Raw genomic sequence first — 19,210 nt, 5'->3', positions numbered from 1 at the left:
CACAGTGCAGTAGGAAGTGCACCTCTGTCTCTATTTCTCCCCGCTGGCAGTGGGAGCACAGCCTGTCCTCTCTGGGCAGCCAGGTCTGCCTGTGTCGCCCAGTTTCTATGGCCAGGCTGAGGTCACTGAGCCTGTACTTCGTCAGCATCTGTTTCTGTTTCTGTTTGCTGTTATTTATCTTGGTTAAATATTCAATGTGTATTGTCTATCTAGGGTTCTGTAGCATTCCAGTTTATGTTGTGTTTGTGTGTGCGTGTCCCAGTGTGTGAGATATTGCTGTTTGATCTGTGCTGTGATGTGCTTGAGTCTGAGTTGTGGTGCTCTAGCAGTGCTGTCCTGGGGCTGGTTTAGTGTCGGTGTGGCTTGGGCCAGTGAGCCTCAGGACCAGCTGGCTCAGCAGGGCTTTGTGGTGGTAGGAGTTTTGGTCACTGATTTTTAGGTGTAGCCAATACTCTAATACTCTTTTCTGTATGTTTATCAATAGTGGGTACTGGCCTAATTCGGATGGGCTGGCAGTGCCCAGGTCTGACAGTACTGCTCCAGCACTGCCAGGTTCTGCTGCAGCCCCTGTTCTGGGTCCAGATGGGCTGGCAGTGCCCAGGTCTGACAGTACTGCTCCAGCAGGGCCAGGCTCTGCTGCAGCCCCTGTTCTGGGTCCAGATGGGCTGGCAGTGCCCAGGTCTGACAGTACTGCTCCAGCAGTTCCAGGCTCTGCTGCAGCCCCTGTCTTGTGGGTGACAGCAGGACCAGGTCATCTGCGTATAGCAGGAACTCTCTCTCCCATTCCCCCTGCTCTCTAACACTGGGTCTCTGTGGCACACGGGGGGACTCACCCCTCCTCTGCACTCAGAGCACCACTCCAGCTGACCGTCAGGGTCATCTCCTCTTGTCCCCCCTCGTCTGTTCGCCACTTCGCTGCAGAAAGAGACAAACAGTGAGACCGACATAGAACCCGGTCAACAGTCATACAGAGAGAGAAACCCCTCAGAGAGCACGAACTCACCAGAGAGAAACACAGCCCTGTGCTCACGGGCCACCACCAACAGGTCAGAGCAGGGCGACAGGGACACTGCACACTCCTGCAGCCAGGGGGCGCCCTGGGAAACACTGTCCTCCTCCACCTGAGAGACAGACAGAGAGCAGACCAGTCAAACAGGACCGGGACATGCAGGCAGACACACACCACTACCGCAGGACAGACAGAGAGACAGCGACACCAGTCACACAGGACAAACACACACCACTACCGCAGGACAGACAGAGAGACAGCGACACCAGTCACACAGCACAAACACACACCACTGCCGCAGGACAGACAGAGAGACAGCGACACCAGTCACACAGGACAAACACACCACTGCCACAGGACAGACAGAGAGACAGCGACACCAGTCACACAGCACAAACACACACCACTGCCGCAGGACAGACAGAGAGACAGCGACACCAGTCACACAGGACAAACACACACCACTGCCGCAGGACAGACAGAGAGACAGTTATACCAATTACAAACAACAGAGACAGAGCAGTCACACAGGATGGACAGAGAGGTAAGGACAGGCTCTTTCCATCTGAAACCGTGTAGAAAATGGTTTTCGACACCCGCCATCCCAGAATGCTCTGAAATGATCTATATAGTTAGAGAGAGATAAGACACGCATCCCTATAATGTTATTTGTAAAAAATAAGTGAATTGATAGCACCAAGAAGGACACTATGATAGGGATGTAATCACAAAATATTTTGTAATAATAGTTTCCAACATCTTATCTTTCCCTGAAAATGATTAGGACATGAGGAATGCAAAAGTAAATGGTTCATGACTACTCTTCTTACTCCGATAGAAGATGTCCTGAAGAGAAAAAAAGTCAAAAGAAGAGCAGTCATGGACAAAAGTTTTGATATTCCATACATTTCCTTCGAAACCTAGAATCTCTTGAAAGTAAAGCTTTAAAAATATTGCGGGCATTTTTTTACTTTCACTTTTTCACACCTGGGAATAGCGACACCTGGAGGTCAGAATTTGTTAATATTAAGTGACATTACACAAAAAATATCTGTCGTGTTTCATTAACTTGTGCTGGAGAAAAAAGCCATCACCTTTTTAATAATAATAATTGCTTACACTTATACAACGCTTTTCTGGACTCTTTACAGGTAATGGGGATCCCCTCCAGCACCACCAGTGTGCAGCCCCACCTGGATGATGTGACGGCAGCCATAGTGCGCCAGTACACTCCCCACACACCAGCTCTCAGTGGGGAGGAGAGCAGGGGGATGAAGCCAGTTCAGAGATGAGGATTATTAGGAGGACATGACTGGTAAAGGCCAGGGGGAAATTTGGCCAGGCCTCCGAGGTAACACTCCTATGGGAAATACTCCTTTTCGAGAAACGTCCTGGGATTTGTAATGACCATGGAGAGTCAGGACCTCAGTTTTACATCTCATCCAAAGGACGGCTCTTTTTACAGTATAGTGTCCCCGTCACTATACTGGAGCATTAGGTTCCACCCAGACCGCAGGGTGAGCGCCTCCTACTGGCCCCACTAACACCTCTTCCAGCAGCAGCCTTAGTTTTCCCAGAAGGTCTCCCATCCAGGTACAGACCAGGCTCACACCTGCTGAGCTTCAGTGGGCTGCCAGCTGTGGGCTGCAGGGTGACATGACTGCTGGATGTCTTCTCTGGGAATACTTCAGAAAGATTGGAGAAATAATACTCCAAGCCCCAGCTTCGCCCTACTTGTCCATCATAGAGAGCTGATGTTACACACTGTGATATGGGTGGGCTCAGGGTAGAGTGTGGGGGACGTTTACCCATTTATTTGTATGCCTTATGTCCTAATCATTTTCGGGAAGGGGTTTGGTACAAAATGGACGTTGGAAAATAGCATTACAGGGAGGGTGTCATGGTGTGTGATTTGACATGGAATGACCTAACAGGGAGAGACAAACAAAGCGACAGAGACAAGCAGGGGGACAGTGTGTCCAGTTCCACTCACAGGGCCCCTGTCCTTATCATCATGGTCGTCCCAGGAGCCCCAATCCACATCGTCCCAGTTCAGCTCCTTATCTGGAGAGAGACAGGAAAGGATACACTCCTAACACCACAGCATGGACACAAACCTGGCTGTCCAGAGAGGACAGGCTCAATGACCACAGCCTGACCATGGACACTGGACACAGGCAGACCTGGCTGTCCAGAGAGGACAGGCACCACAGTCTAGACAAAGAAACCAGGATACAGACAAACCTGGTTGTCCACAGAAGACATGCCCAGTGACCACAGCCTGGCCATAGAAACTGGGTGACACAGGCAGACCTGGCTGCCCAGAGAGGACAGGCTGTGCTCCCACTGCCAGCGGGGAGAAATAGAGACAGAGGTGCACTTCCTACTGCACTGTGACAGATACTCTGGGATTAGAGAAACATTCTTCCCTAAAATAGTGAATCTAACCCTGTGTTATGATCTAAAAGGAAAGATGTTGTTAAGTTTTGGTAGCAGTTAACCCAGCAGTAACCCAGTCCAGTGAAAGCCCAGTGTGGGGCATCAGAGAGCCCACATTCGGAGGGTGTGTGACCTCCCTCTCTTCTCCTCGCTAGAATTCAATCTCACATTCAAGAGCTTTACTGCCATGACTGATGAGTTATAGTGTTGCCAAAGAAGACACAATTAACACATCTACAGATGTTTACAATAAAAACAAAACAAATTATCGGACAGTTACTGTACATACATCACAGAAAATATAACGCATTCATGAGAGACAGGCTCACTGTCTGTTCCTCAGGCTGGGACAGGAGATCACACACTGTATTATTATTATTATTGAGAGACAGTCTCCCAGTCTGTTCCTCAGGCTGGGACAGGAGATCACACACTGTATTATTATTATTGAGAGACAGGCTCACTGTCTGTTCCTCAGGCTGGGACAGGAGATCACACACTGTATTATTATTATTGAGAGTGAGGCTCACTGTCTGTTCCTCAGGCTGGGACAGGAGATCACACACTGTATTATTATTATTGAGAGACAGGCTCACTGTCTGTTCCTCAGGCTGGGACAGGAGATCACACACTGTATTATTATTATTGAGAGACAGGCTCACTGTCTGTTCCTCAGGCTGGGACAGTAGTTCAGAGTAATTCACACATTGCAGTAGTCTCTGTCTCTGTTTCTCCCTGCTTGTGTGTGTGTGTCCCAGTGGGTGAAGCAGTGCTGCCCAGCTCGTGTCTGTCTCTCCCTCCCTCTCCCTCTCTCTGCGATGACTCATATACTGCACAGCCCCCAGCGCATGTCGGTGCTGCAGGCGCACACACAGGGACGGACAGAAAGGCAGACCGACACAAAGAGACACGGCTATGATCTCTGTCACCTCTACTTTGCAAGAGCTGTTCCCCCCCCCCCAGCCGTCCCTCATCCCCCTTAGCGCCAGGAAACCGATCACAAAACGGCAAGACACCCCAGAAATAAAGACCCGCAAACCGGGCGCAGCACCGCGGGTGAGCGGGGACCCGCGGCGGTGTGACGTCAGAGGCGCAGGCGAGGGAGAGCCCAGTCGGTTCCGGCACCAGCAGCCGAGCTGCCTCTTCCTTACCTGTCTGGTTCTTGTTGGTGTCGGCGGCTCGCAAGCTTGGGAACAGGAACTCGCGGACCGTCCGCAGGTCCTGGACCCGGCAGAACTCGAGCAGACAGCAGGACATACCGAACCGAACCGAACCGGGTCGGGAGAGCAAGAGCCTGGACTGCCGATGTTACAGACTGGTGTCCGAGCCCGTGTGCCTCAGTGATACCGCCGGGACTCCGCACAATCACAATCCGCCCCTCGGTGTCTACAGCTGAACCCCAGTACGAGGATGTTGACACGGCGCCGCTCTTCAAGACAACCCGAAGCTCCTGACAGCCTGCAGCAGCGGCTGCTCTCCCTCACGCCGCCCCCTAGCGGCTGGCTGACCGGCAGCCTGCGCGGTCCGACCTGCCGTGTGGAGATCAGTGCGTGTTCACGGGTGGGCACGGAGAACAAACTCCAGAACAGCGCATCCTCCCAGGAGAGAACTCAAGTTCTAAATATCGTAACACCTGCAGGTCTGCCAACAACGATCCCCTGCGGTCGATCAGATCATACATCCGCCTGTATCGAACTGGTCTATGTGCATAAAGAGCTCTGTGCAGCAGCGCAATACTGATGGGTTATTAGACAATCTAGGAACAAGTGAACACTTCCAGCCAGGATCTCATCCAGCCAGTTCTTGAGAGAAACCTCGATATGACTGAGGCCTCATTTAGAATAGAAAACATATAGCTGCTCATTCCTGGGCTTAAGATAGTGTCCTACACTGACAGGCTGAAGGAACTAAGTCTCTTTAGTCTTGAACAGAGATCTGATACAAGTACAACACTCAAAATCCATAAACTAATTGTATTTTTGTAACAAAATCTGACCATAGTCTGAACCATGAGCTACGGCAGCTTTCTCAGTTTGTTTTGTTTTATAAATGTATTAAAAGCTAAATTTATATTAACTTCTGCGTAGATAACACCATCCCCACCAAAGACGTACACTGCTTTTCCAATAACAAACCCTGGATCACCAGCGACCTGAAGGCTCTTCTGAATGACAAGAAGAGAGCCTTTAGGAGGGGAGATAAGGAAGAGGTCAAGCGTGTACAGAGGGAGCTAAAGCAGAAGCTAAGAGAGAGCAAGGACGCATACAGGAAGAAGATAGAGGACAAGCTGCAAAGGAATAGGGTGAGAGATGTATGGAGCAGCATGAGAGAGATCACTGGCTTCAAACAGGCTGGGGGTGCAACAGAAGGGAACCTGGAGATGGCCAACGAGTTGAACCAGTTCTTTAACAGGTTTGATTCTGGGTCCTCTGTGGCGCAACACCCATCCCCCCACAGCCACACGCTCCCTAACCCTTCACAGCTGCGACTGCCCAATACCTCCTCCATCCCCCCACAAACATGGCCGCCTACAGCCACAACCCCCAACGGCTACTCACCCACCCATCCCCCACAGCTGCCACTCTCCAACACCTCCGCCATTAACACCTGCAGCACTGAAAGCACTATGAGCACCATCCCCCAGGCCAGGCTGACCATCACAGCTGACCAGGTGAAGAAGGAGCTGAAGAGGCTGCACGAGGGTAAGGCCACAGGACCAGATAACATCTGCCCCAGAGTTCTGAGGGCCTGTGCTGATCAGCTGAGCGGAGTGCTCCAGCGACTGTTCAACCTGAGCCTGCGCTTGGAAAGAGTCCCGGTGCTCTGGAAGACATCATGCCTGGTCCCGGTACTAAAGAAAGGGCACCCCTCTGTCCTCAATGACTACAGACCAGTTGCACTGACTTCTCACATCATGAAGACACTGGAGAGGCTGGTCTTATCCCACCTGAGACCCCTGGTCAGCTCATCACTGGACACCCTACAGTTTGCCTACCAGCCCATTGTTGGTGTGGAGGATGCGATCATCTACATGCTGCAAAGGGCCTACTCACACCTGGACAGGGCTGGCAACACTATAAGGATCATGTTTTTCGACTTCTCCAGTGCCTTCAATACCATCCAGCCCTTACTTCTAAGGAGGAAGCTGGAGGAGATGCAAGTCGATGCCTCCACGACCTCGTGGATCACTGACTACCTGACAGGCAGACCACAGTCTGTGAGACTTCAGAACTGTGTGTCTGAACAGGTAGTGAGTAACACAGGGGCACCTCAAGGGACAGTTCTTTCTCCATTCCTCTTCACCCTCTATACTTCGGACTTTAAGTACAACTCAAAGTCATGCCACCTGCAGAAGTCCTCAGATGACTCTGCAATTGTGGGATGTATCAAGGGTGAACAGGAGGAGGAGTACAGAGGACTGGTCAGCAGCTTTGTGGAGTGGTGTGGGGTGAACCACTTGGAACTGAATGTTACAAAGACAAAGGAACTGGTGGTAGATTTCAGGAGGAAAAAGGTCAAACCTACTCCTGTCTACATCCATGGGAGTGGCGTGGAGATGGTGGACTCGTACAAGTACCTGGGAGTGCACATCGACGATAGACTGGAATGGTCTAAGAACATCGAGGCCATCTATAAGAAGGGACAGAGCCGACTCTACTTCTTGAGGAGGCTCAGGTCCTTCAATGTGTGTAGTAAGATGCTACACATGTTCTATCAGTCGGTGGTAGCGAGCGCCATTTTCTACGCAGTGGTGTGCTGGGGCTCTGGGATTAGAGAAGTAGATTCCAAAAGGCTGAACAAGCTCATCAGGAGAGCAAGCTCTGTCATTGGGTTTGACCTGGACTCCTTGGAGGTAGTGGCTGAGAGGAGAATGATGTCCAAACTAGAGGCCATCATGGACAACTTCTCCCATCCCCTCTATGACAGGCTTGCAGGAATGAAGAGCACGTTCAGCAATAGACTGATTCATCCACGGTGCGACAGGGAGCGCTACAGAAGGTCATTCTTGCCGTCTGCCATAAGACTGTACAATGCATCCACCTTGCGTCTTGGCAGAGGCAATATCGACAGTGACCTGTTTCTGGACTAAACGCATCTACACATCTACTGCTACATCTGTTCTCTTTCTTTTTCTTTTCCTTTTTCCCGTTTACAACAACTTTTTGTGCAATATATGCCAGGGACCTGTGCAATACATTTATATTTATATCTATAGTTACTCTGTGTTCTGTATATTGTTCTGTTCTAGTTTGTTCTTGTGCATCCGGACTGTGAGTAACTCTTGTATTGTATTGTATGTATTGTACCATTATTATATAATTCGTTACACTGTGGCTGTGTTGTGTGTGTTATGCTGCTGTTGCACTGCAATTTCCCTCACGGGATCAATAAAGTATCTATCTATCTTATTGTGGTGAACAGTTCGCATAGTGAGAAGCGGTGCTAGGCAGCTTGTGCCGGCAGAGGGCGCTGTCTACCGCGCGGCTGTAATGCCCGGAAGACGTCAGCGATCAGGGGAGACTTCCTTCTTCTCTCTGCCTTGTATCCGCCCCGCAGAGGCTGCCACGCAGGCTTGTTTTTACTCTGTTTCCGCCCCGCACTTGTGTTGTGAAGGTGCCGCCGACGATGGAACAGCGCCTGGAGGAGTTCAGAGCCCTAAAGAGAAGGCAGCAGCCGGCGGGCCAGCCCGAGAAGCGGACCCCGGCGGTGGAGTCGCAGAGCCCCGTCACGGAGTGCTGCACTGCCGGAGCGTCTGAGAGAGGCAGCCCAGCCTGTGGTCCGCCACAGCCTGCGGAGCAGAGAGTGAGTCCCCCAGAGAGCAGGAATACCAGCCGGGCTGCTCCCGCTGTAAGTTCATCGGCCGAGTTCAGCCCTTACAGCGCGCCGGGTCCGTCTCAGACCGGTCCGGTTTCGGTAACCCGGCTCCGCTGTTTTCCTTTGGCCTTCAAAAATAATTCTGTTTCTGTTTCTTGGGTCTGTGATTGTGTAGTTGGATAGTTGTGTGTGTTGATGAAGCTGTGTACATCGAACAGAGCCCTTCCACCTGAACTCCCTAGTACTGGACCTGTCCTGAGTAGCCTGACCTCTCTCTCCTCTCTGCAGGCGGAGAGCCCAGGCTGGCTGGGGGCCGCTGTACCTGTCCTGAGTAGCCTGACCTCTCCTCTCTGCAGGCGGAGAGCCCAGGCTGGCTGGGGGCCGCTGTCCTGTAGCTGCTGTACCTGTCCTGAGTAGCCTGACCCCTCTCTCTCTCCCCTCTGCAGGCGGAGAGCCCAGGCTGGCTGGGGGCCGCTGTACCTGTCCTGAGTAGCCTGACCCCTCTCTCTCTCCCCTCTGCAGGCGGAGAGCCCAGGCTGGCTGCGGGCCGCTGTCCTGCTGCTGAAGCTGGCTCTGTGGCTGGCCCTGCTGGGGCTGTTCTCGGAGCTGCAGTTCGGCCTGCCCTTCTTCCTGCTGTCTCTCTTCTACTGGCTGTACGAGGGGCTGCGCAGCCCCAGGCAGCGCCAGCCTGGCGAGCTCAGCGCCTACTCCGTCTTCAACCCGCAGTGCCAGCCCCTGCTGGGCACCCTCACTGCCCAGCAGCTGGAGGGCGAGATGGGCTACAGGCCGCTGGGCGACAGGTAGCTGGGTGAGGAGGACACTGGGCTGCACAGGGCAGTCAGAACCGCCGCACGGGTCTGACAGCGCCGCAGGGCCGGGCCTGCCCCCTCTGACATTTAACACTGCAGAGCCCTGTGCAGGACATTCAGAACCGCACGGGTCCAACAGCACCGCAGGACCGGGCCTGCTCCCTCTGACTCTTCACACTGCAGAGCCCTGTGCAGGACAGTCAGAACCGCACGGGTCCGACAGCGCCGTAGGACCGGGCCTGCTCCCTCTGACTCTTCACACTGCAGAGCCCTGTGCAGGACAGTCAGAACCGCACTGGTCCGACAGCGCCGTAGGGCCGGGCCTGCTCCCTCTGACTCTTCACACTGCAGAGCCCTGTGCAGGACAGTCAGAACCGCACTGGTCCGACAGCGCCGTAGGACCGGGCCTGCTCCCTCTGACTCTTCACACTGCAGAGCCCTGTGCAGGACAGTCAGAACCGCACGGGTCCGACAGCGCCGTAGGGCCGGGCCTGCTCCCTCTGACTCTTCACACTGCAGAGCCCTGTGCAGGACAGTCAGAACCGCACGGGTCCGACAGCGCCGCAGGGCCGGGCCTGCTCCCTCTGACTCTTCACACTGCAGAGCCCTGTGCAGGACAGTCAGAACCGCACGGGTCCGACAGCACCGCAGGACCGGGCCTGCTCCCTCTGACTCTTCACACTGCAGAGCCCTGTGCAGGACAGTCAGAACCGCACGGGTCCGACAGCACCGCAGGGCCGGGCCTGCTCCCTGACTGTTCACACTGCAGAGCCGTGTGCAGGACAATCAGAACCGCACGGGTCCGACAGCACCGCAGGGCCGGGCCTGCTCCCTCTGACTCTTCACACTGCAGAGCCCTGTGCAGGAGAGTCAGAACCGCACGGGTCCGACAGCGCCGCAGGGCCGGGCCTGCTCCCTCTGACTCTTCACACTGCAGAGCCCTGTGCAGGACAGTCAGAACCGCACGGGTCCGACAGCACCACAGGAACGGGCCTGCTCCCTGTGCCTGCTTACTGCATGGCACACCGTGCTATCCAGGCCCCAGAGAGTTTCCGAAAAAAAAATTCAGATAGGAGCAAAAAATCACTCGTCCTAAACCTGACTTGGGCCTCAAAATCCAGCCCTGATCTTAAAAATGTGTTTCCATTTCTATCCGTCTATCCATGGTCTTGATTGTTTCCCAGTCATACTTTTTGGTTTGGGGAACATGTCAAAATCTGATGCACAGAGAAGTCCAGATAGAGATCGCGGAAATGCTCAGTTGACAGCCCAGGTAGGGTTAGGGTTAGCATTCACACACTACTTAGACCTTTTTTAAGCTCAGCGCTGGATTTTGGGGCCCATGTCAAGTTTAGGATGAGTGATTTTTTGCTCCTATCTCAAATTTTTGTTTTCGGAATCTCTCTGGTGCCTGGATGGCGCAGTTCACCGTGCGGTAATTGTATCCGTAAACTGAGTTCGTTGGATCAGAAGTTGTGACCAAAGATGATTAAATCCCATTCACTTGCAAGAGCTGTGATCAATGGTCTTGATTGTTTCCCACTCATCCTTTTTAGTTTCTGGAACATGTCAAAATCCGAAGCTCAGAGACATTCCGATATAGATCGGGGAAATGCTCAGTTTTGACCTGGCACCGAACATACTGAAGGAGAAGGCGAGCAGGATATACAATATCAACCCCCATTTACAGTACACCATATATTGTTCTGAATAACTGAGAATGGCATTGTGATGTTAATGAGTGATGGAAAAAAAATACCACCAAAAGTCTGTGTTGGTAAAATATGTTGAAACAAATTAAGAGTGGTTTATTACTATAGAAACTACCACATGATTGGTCAAGCTTCTACACCTTCCAGACACCAAACAACTCCTTAGCTTAAGAGCCCTATCACCAACACCAGCCAGCCTCAGGACAGCACAACTAAAAGAACACAAAGCAAAGTCAGCCAAATCATAGTACAAGCCAAACAACACTACTTTACCCACTGGGACACACACACAACACACACTGGGATGTGAACAGGAAATACACACTGAATGAATACCTGATCAGGGTGAGACGCGGCAAAGAGAAACAGACCCTGAAGAAGTACAGATTATTCACAATCCGGCCATAGAAATTGGACACAGGCAGACCTGGCTGCCCAGAGAGGACAGGCTCATGAACCGCAGCCTGACCATGGACCCTGGACACAGGCAGACCTGGCTGTCCAGAGAGGACAGGCCCAATGACCACAACCTGACCATGGACACTGGACACAGGCAGACCTGGCTGTCTAGAGAGGACAGGCTCAGTGACCACAGCCTGACCATGGACACTGGACACAGGCAGACCTGGCTGTCCACACAGGACAGGCTCAATGACCACAGCCTGACCATGGACACTGGACACAGGCAGACCTGGCTGTCCAGAGAGGACAGGGTCATGAACCGCAGCCTGACCATGGACACTGGACACAGGCAGACCTGACTGTCCAGAGAGGACAGGCTCAATGACCACAGCCTGACCATGGACACTGGACACAGGCAGACCTGGCTGTCCAGAGAGGACAGGCTCAGTGACCACAGCCTGGACAGAGAAACTGGGTGACACAGACAGATATGGCGGTCCAGAAAAGACAGGTTCAATGACCACAGCCTAATTTTTAAGGCTTTTATGTGCCCTGTGTATACTTGATTTATTAGAGCACTCTTCTTTCTGACTCTTGTACTATTAAGCTGTACCCCAAGAATGACGCCCATTCAAGTCAACACTCGATTTTATTGGCTTCTTACAAGGGATAAAACAGTGTGCTTTGAGAACAGAACCAGGGCTGCCAGTGGCTGTCTCAGCAGGACTGTGTGGAGACCTCACTTGATGTCGCACAGCAGGGCCACGCCGCGCAGGATCCAGTGGTCAGGGGGCTGGGTGGTGCGCAGGCAGATTGGGGTGACATAGGTGAGGTCGGTGCGCCGCGGCTTCTTGTAAACGGGGCAGATGTAGAGCTTGGGGTCCTTGGGGGCGGTGGAGTTGATGGCGAACATGTGCACCACGGGCAGGGGCGTGAACAGCACCTTGGGGGTGGACTCAATCAGCCGGCAGTTCCTCCTGTCCCAGCCGGCCCCATCCAGGTACAGGCCGTAGATGTACACGCCCTCCTGAGGGAGACACACAGATAGTCTGGCTCTGCCATTCCTGCCCACGTGTGGGGGGTGGCTAGCGGATCAGTCTTCTGTGTCACACTGGGCTTGAAGTTAGGGGTTATATAGGCAATTGATCAAATTATAAATTAAAGCTTTAAATTGATTAACTGTTGCCATTTATCTGAATATTGTGAGTGAACTTCAAGCTGACTGAGCAGAAAAAAGCTTACAATTTATTTTTACATAAGCTGAATATGGCGCTAGATCTAAGTTTTGAGGGTGGCAGACAGAATTACAGGTTTAAAAAACGGGTTATGAAAAACACATGGTCCTAATCATAGTGCTTCCTGAAATGAAACTATAATGAACACACAGAAACCTGTATAATTTACAGATGGATAGTAATGAAATAATCCATCGCCCTTCCTGGTGCTAAAGAGGAAGAGAAATCCTTGGAGCAGACTATTCAAAGAGCAGTGTCAGGACACATACCGCAGGGGGCGCTGTGATCTCCTCCCGGGTCTGTTTCAGCACCTCGTTGTGCAGAGTGACCGTGTCCAGAGCCCAGCCCTTGTGTGCTCTCGTCACCTCCTGCCTCATGGCCGTCAGGAACCCTGGAAACAGACAAGTGCAGTTCGGAGGAAGGAACAGGCCTCCTAACCTCAGTACAGTATCAATAATTCTCTGACTCGATCCTCACCCTGGGGGTTGAAGAAGCCAGTCATCCAGAAAGTTTTGGGTCTCCCCTCGAAGATCCAGCTGCTGAACTGCGTGTTCCTCTCCAGCAGCTCTGTGAACCAGAACCCCAGTGTGGACGAGTCCCAGGAGATCTTCTTCCACAGGTTAGGCACACGGGCGTTGTACATGTTATCCAGTGCGTCGCGCAGGTTCTGTACAGGGACATCATCCAGAGTCAAAGGAGGACAAGGGCTGGCTGAGCCAACACTGATGACCAGTCAGTGTCCCTCGTCTCGCTCAGGAGCTCATGATGATGGGTCAGAGGGAGGAGTGGGAGGAGAAGCCTGTGGCTCTGACCTCGCTCAGGAGCTCATGATGACGGGTCAGAGGGAGGAGTGGGAGGAGAAGCCTGTGGCTCTGACCTCGCTCAGGAGCTCATGATGACGGGTCAGAGGGAGGAGTGGGAGGAGAAGCCTGTGGCAATGATCTCGCTCAGGAGCTCATGATGACGGGTCAGAGGGAGGAGTGGGAGGAGAAGCCTGTGGCTCTGACCTCGCTCAGGAGCTCATGATGACGGGTCAGAGGGAGGAGTGAGAGGAGAAGCCTGTGGCAATGATCTCGCTCAGGAGCTCATGATGACAGGTCAGAGGGAGGAGTGGGAGGTGAAGCTTGTGGCTCTGACCTCGCTCAGGAGCTCATGATGACGGGTCAGAGGGAGGAGTGAGAGGTGAAGCTTGTGGCTCTGACCTCGCTCAGGAGCTCATGATGACGGGTCAGAGGGAGGAGTGAGAGGTGAAGCTTGTGGCAATGATCTCGCTCAGGAGCTCATGATGATGGGTCAGAGGGAGGAGTGGGAGGAGAAGCTTGTGGCAATGATCTCGCTCAGGAGCTCATGATGACGGGTCAGAGGGAGGAGTGAGAGGAGAAGCTTGTGGCTCTGACCTCGCTCAGGAGCTCATGATGATGGGTCAGAGGGAGGAGTGAGAGGTGAAGCTTGTGGCTCTGACCTCGCTCAGGAGCTCATGATGACGGGTCAGAGGGAGGAGTGAGAGGTGAAGCTTGTGGCTCTGACCTCGCTCAGAAGCTCATGATGACGGGTCAGAGGGAGGAGTGGGAGGTGAAGCTTGTGGCTCTGACCTCGCTCAGGAGCTCATGATGACGGGTCAGAGGGAGGAGTGGGAGGAGAAGCCTGTGGCAATAATCTCGCTCAGGAGCTCATGATGACAGGTCAGAGGGAGGAGTGAGAGGAGAAGCTTGTGGCTCTGACCTCGCTCAGGAGCTCATGATGACGGGTCAGAGGGAGGAGTGAGAGGTGAAGCTTGTGGCTCTGACCTCGCTCAGGAGCTCATGATGATGGGTCAGAGGGAGGAGTGAGAGGTGAAGCTTGTGGCTCTGACCTCGCTCAGGAGCTCATGATGACGGGTCAGAGGGAGGAGTGGGAGGAGAAGCCTGTGGCAATGATCTCGCTCAGGAGCTCATGATGACGGGTCAGAGGGAGGAGTGGGAGGAGAAGCCTGTGGCTCTGACCTCGCTCAGGAGCTCATGATGACGGGTCAGAGGGAGGAGTGGGAGGAAAAGCCTGTGATCCTGACCTCGCTCATGATGATGGTGCCCTCGATGGCCAGTTTGAGGTCGCTCAGGCTGCTGCGCACCACGCCGATCACCCTTTGCATGCGGTCTATTTCCTGCCTCAGGAAGATGTTCATTGAGTTTAAGGCTCCCATTTTCACCAGACGGGCTCTGACCTGAACAGTACCAGATAAATAACATGATGCACATCAGTATTTGTCCATAAGTGTCTGGTATTCAAGGCTGTGATTATAGTAGTATTGCATGTCTCGGCACACTGACTTCATGTGGGAGGTAGTTCGGCGGCAGTTTCTCCAGCATGTCATGTGCCAGCCTGTACACTATAGTCTCTCTGGTCTCTCCTGCTCCCCCTCCACTCTCTTTTGGCTGAATGTTGGTGATGGTGTCCAGCACCTCTGCTGATGTGTTACTCTGATACCTAAAAGCACAAACTTAGAAAGATCAAATGCACTGATGCTATAACAATGGAACAAACAGAGCAAAATCAGTATGACTGCAAGCCCACCCTTGTGTCTTCCTCTTTTCAGTTCCGTTCATGGCAAGCAGACCCTTTCTCTGTCTGTCAGGAGAAAAGGCCTGTCTGCCCTTGCATCAGAGAGTAGTATTCAAGTACCTCTTGAGAAGATTGTTGCTGGACAGCAGTGAATTGTTATGGGGAAAGCTGATAGAGTGGAGGACTGGGGGTTTCAGTCTTACGTGATATCAGCGTTGGGGTGCAATCCAAAGACCTGGGGTGAGTCGACAGCAGGCAGTGTCTGGATGTACTCCAGGTACTGCTCTAGTGTCTTACACACTGGCACCTTGTAGCCTGTGTAGAAGCAGAAGGTTGGCTCAAATATCTTCTCATTGAACCACACCTGAGAGAGGACATGGGGACAGAAAGGACCATGAACCTCAACACACAGAACCAGCACTCTCCTCTCCCTAAGACTAGCCCTCAGCCCTGTTACAGAAACCTACCCGTGCAAAGCAGTTGAGGAGCCGTTTGTCATAGTCATCAGTGACCCTGCCGCCATACTGCACCTCTCCCAGCATGTAGCGCACAGTGGTCCAAGAGACACCCTGTAGGCAGACACACAGGAAGCAGGACTCTGAAACCATTACCTATGTTTTCTTCTCTGACATCCTTTATTCTTTCCCAGGGTTTTCTAACACCTAACACCTAACAAGTTTAGAGAAAACAACACCATTTTAAGAGCTATCTGACATGAATTCAGAAAGAGGTCTTATAGAATTATTTGAACAAGCAACAGGAACATTAGAGTACATTAAGTATGTGACCATTTTATACTGTTTTCATAAGGTCACTCATAAAATGTTGGTTCTCAAATAAAAATTTAGAAGAACCTAAGGTAATCTTTATACATGGATGTGGGACTGGCTAATGAATTTAGAATCACAAGAAAAGCTAAAAATGAGAGGTGGCTAAATAGCCCATCCAGACCACTGAATAGTAAGGAGCCAATTCATCCAATTTCTGGATCTCATCCAGCTGTTTCTTGAAAATGTCAAGGCTTTGACTTCAACGTGACTAGGTAGCTTGTTCCACATTCCCACAACTCTTTGTGTAAAGATGTGCCTCCACTTGAGCCCTCTGATTCATTTTTCACTGTTCATTCAGCAGAAATATGCTGGGTTGACTTCAGTGTCTATAGATTTTGAATACTTGTACAGGTCTCCTCACATTCTTCTCTGTTCAAGACTAAAGAGACTCAGTTCCTTCAGCCTGTCAGCACAAGACATTCCTTTAAGCCCCAGAATGTATCTGATAGATCATCTCTGGACTGGTTTCAAAACAGCAATATATCAAATTCAAATTCAGAGGTTTATTGACATGACCAATGACCCACCGTACTGCCAAAACAGATACAATTAACACAACATTTACAGTAAAAACATATAGGTATTATAATGTGGTGACCAGAACTGTATACAGTGTTCTAAATGAGGCCTTTCTTCACAGGTTCACAGGAAACTAAAAGGGAATTAATTTAGGACAGACAAAAAGAAGGAAAGAGTTGTGGTTATCTGTAGTAGGCTTCCAAGGCAATTGTTTAAGGCCCAGACTCTGGGGACCTTCCAGAAGACGCTAGAGAAAATTCACTAACCATCTAAACCACCAGTTGAGGACAAAAGGCTAATTGTCCTCCTCTCCTCTGAAACATTCTTGTGGTCTCACCTTCATGTAGTAGGCTACTACACCTTCATGTAGTAGTCAGAGAGCTCCTTCAGGCAAACAGTGCACTGGGATATAGTTCAATCCATAGTGCGGGCAGTCAGTGCTGTACTTACCAGCTTTCTGCTAGCTTATTGACTTTTCTTTTTGCACCTCTGTTTTGCTTCTTTTTCCTCTTGTGTTTAAAAATGAGACATGGTTTATTGCTCATACTGAAATGTAACAGTTTGGAAGAATGTAATCCCACTGAATTACGCACGTGTACCCGTGAATGATCATACTTAAAGTAAAAGAACAGTGCAGGATGACACGGTGACCTGTAGCTGTTAGTTGGCTTACTTTCTTGGCACTGCATTCATCCAGGTGGTTCTGCACGAACTGCACGCTGGCTGTGAAGTCTGCGGAATTGAACTCGTAGGGAATGTTCCAACCCAGGGGGCCAAATTTACGACGCTCCTGCATGAGAGGAACAAAGGCAGCGCTGAGGCCTTTCGCTCACTAGAAGTCATGAAGTACAGTGTTGTGAACAGTGATAGTAAATAAGGAGCTCCCAGTCTGCACCGCTCCCCTGTGTGTACTGGGTGGAGCTCTGTTACCTGTACCACAGTGTGCAGGAAGGCCACGTTGTACAGCATGGGCTTCCACATGGGCAGGTTGCTGACGTCCAGCTGGTCCTGGCTGATTCCCGAGAAGGTGCGCTTCAAGCCGGCACGCACGCCCTGAGGGGGCTCGTTGGTGAACTTGATGGATGACTGTAACACAAACGGGGAACGATGCAAGACAGCCCGGGCAGGGGTGAGGACGCCCCCAGTGCGGCGCGCGGACACGGGCGGACCTGCAGCAGCGTGATGGAGAAGCGCTCGTGGGCCTCGGTGGTGATCCACACTCGGAAGCTCTCGTTCATGGACTCCACAGTGGTGATGGTCTCCAGCAGCTCGTCCATGAACTCCAAGCCCAAGTGGCAGTTCTGCAGCAAAACCCAGCCGCCCTGTACACACACAGGACGGGCTGTCAGAGCTGCTCTTGAAAAGCACACCGATTTAACATTCAACCAAAACAGCCAGTATCAGACAGTAACCACACAGCTAATGGGTTACAGTGTCACTGACTGAGTGAGTTAAAAGGTTCTTGCCAGAGTCACAAAGTAAGTGCACAGTTAACAATTTAAAGTGTCACTGACTCATTATAAAAGGTAGTTCTATATCTCCTGGATAAAAGAATAGAGGTATTTCTATAAATAGAATTGCTTTTAAATTACTTCATGGATCGCTTTTAAATATTGAGAAATCAACTTTTTGTCAAGGTACAGCAAAGTTCACATTTTGAAATACTAATAATGGGTAACAACACAATGGTAGTCTTTCTTTACTTTTACCATTCAGAACAGCGCAAAGTGTCAACACAGAGCACCTGAGAGCGGGGGGCAGTCGGAGCGGCACTCACCTGCTGCATCGACATCTGGATGAGCCTCCTGGCGTGCACCTCCTGCCCCTGTCCCATTGAGATAGCCCGACACTCTGGAAACGAGCACAGGTCCAGTCAGAATCACCCCTGCCCACGAGCCCCATCAGACAACACACGGGTGTCTGAGTGCGACCCTTCGGCCACACGTAGTTTCTGAGCCTCCCAGCAGAAACGGTGTGCGTGTAAGATTTTGCAAGCTGATCTCACCCAGCCGCAGCTTCTTGGCCAGGGCATCTATCTGGTTGGTAGGGTCGGAGCCCATGGACAGGAAGCAGATGAGTGGCATGCGCATGTCGCTCTCCTCCCAGGTCTTCTCTAGGTTGAGGATGACTGGCTCTGCAAACCGTACGCCCATCGAGTCTGCGATGTATTTCCTGGCCTGAGTCAGGGTGCGGTCTGGACACCACGATCTGCCATTGGGACACACATCTTTCTAGTCTTGAACAATAAACTGTATTTAATTACATATCAATTACGCCTAGGGCACAGTATACTAAATATTTTTAATTATGACGGTGTCTCAGGCCTCCCTGTTCAAAGATGGGAGAAGAGAACTCCTCTGTGTGAGCTGGAGTGTATCTAGGCTCTCACCGGACCAGTAGCAGCTTGTGGAAAGTGTCCAGAGAATCATTGTATCCATCAGGAATCACCCCCTCCTCTGGAGCATCCATGTCAAACCACACTTTCCAGCCCTTCTCATTCCGAGACACCTGCACATGCAATAACAGGACTTCTGTTAATGTACAAACAGCTATGAGTTTGGCTCTTCGGTGTCAAAACAGTGCATCCACCAGTGGGAGATCAATTCACAGTCTACTTTAGGTTCACTCAATTACAGTTCTGGTGCTCTATTGAAAGGGATGAGTAGACAAACACATTTTGAGCTGTATAATACAGAAAAGACAGATGTGCAATTACAGGACTAATGCACAGATGTGTCGGCTACTCTAGAGACCCAACCTGGTTCATGATCTCGCTGAACTGGGACAGCTTGCTGAGCTCCACCAGGTTCAGCCAGGTCATGTCCAGAATCCAGCGGAAGGGCTTTGCAGGACAGGCCTTCAGGTCCAGGGCAGCTCCCCCTTCACAGACACAGAGCACATA

The 19,210-nt window shown here is 51.5% G+C and overlaps 3 protein-coding genes across 3 annotated transcripts in view; 1 reads left to right on the top strand and 2 right to left on the bottom strand.

The window, feature by feature from the left end:
• The window catches only part of rab3gap2 (RAB3 GTPase activating protein subunit 2 (non-catalytic)), a 52,951-nt gene extending 48,060 nt beyond the window's left edge, over positions 1-4,891 (bottom strand). Inside the window, exons 1-4 of the mRNA XM_088905918.1 lie at positions 4,600-4,891; positions 3,003-3,073; positions 1,004-1,121; positions 834-915 (exon numbers count right to left, since the gene is read on the bottom strand). Coding sequence (XP_088762044.1) covers positions 834-915; positions 1,004-1,121; positions 3,003-3,073; positions 4,600-4,705 — 377 coding nt within the window. The 5' untranslated portion in view covers positions 4,706-4,891. The remainder of the gene's footprint in view (positions 1-833; positions 916-1,003; positions 1,122-3,002; positions 3,074-4,599) is intronic.
• Positions 4,892-8,046: 3,155 nt separating this feature from the next.
• On the top strand, positions 8,047-10,582 carry saysd1 (SAYSVFN motif domain containing 1). The gene is made up of 2 exons (XM_088909675.1): positions 8,047-8,296; positions 8,786-10,582. The coding sequence occupies exons 1-2, from the start codon at positions 8,075-8,077 to the stop codon at positions 9,065-9,067; spliced, it is 504 nt and encodes a 167-aa protein (XP_088765801.1). The 5' UTR covers positions 8,047-8,074; the 3' UTR covers positions 9,068-10,582.
• Positions 10,583-11,811: 1,229 nt separating this feature from the next.
• The window catches only part of LOC148839811 (dynein axonemal heavy chain 8-like), a 78,974-nt gene continuing 71,575 nt past the window's right edge, over positions 11,812-19,210 (bottom strand). Inside the window, exons 76-89 of the mRNA XM_088934800.1 lie at positions 19,067-19,188; positions 18,698-18,816; positions 18,314-18,516; positions 18,086-18,159; positions 17,478-17,630; positions 17,239-17,394; positions 16,982-17,098; positions 15,427-15,528; positions 15,163-15,323; positions 14,728-14,884; positions 14,469-14,621; positions 12,899-13,088; positions 12,691-12,812; positions 11,812-12,213 (exon numbers count right to left, since the gene is read on the bottom strand). Of these exons, the coding sequence (XP_088790926.1) occupies positions 11,926-12,213; positions 12,691-12,812; positions 12,899-13,088; positions 14,469-14,621; positions 14,728-14,884; positions 15,163-15,323; positions 15,427-15,528; positions 16,982-17,098; positions 17,239-17,394; positions 17,478-17,630; positions 18,086-18,159; positions 18,314-18,516; positions 18,698-18,816; positions 19,067-19,188 (2,117 nt within the window). The 3' untranslated portion in view covers positions 11,812-11,925. The remainder of the gene's footprint in view (positions 12,214-12,690; positions 12,813-12,898; positions 13,089-14,468; positions 14,622-14,727; positions 14,885-15,162; positions 15,324-15,426; positions 15,529-16,981; positions 17,099-17,238; positions 17,395-17,477; positions 17,631-18,085; positions 18,160-18,313; positions 18,517-18,697; positions 18,817-19,066; positions 19,189-19,210) is intronic.

Source organism: Atractosteus spatula, chromosome 2, assembly GCF_055471065.1.
Source record: "Atractosteus spatula isolate fAtrSpa1 chromosome 2, fAtrSpa1.hap1, whole genome shotgun sequence".
Lineage (NCBI taxonomy): Eukaryota > Metazoa > Chordata > Actinopteri > Semionotiformes > Lepisosteidae > Atractosteus > Atractosteus spatula.
This window is presented reverse-complemented; position numbering and strand designations above follow the sequence as displayed.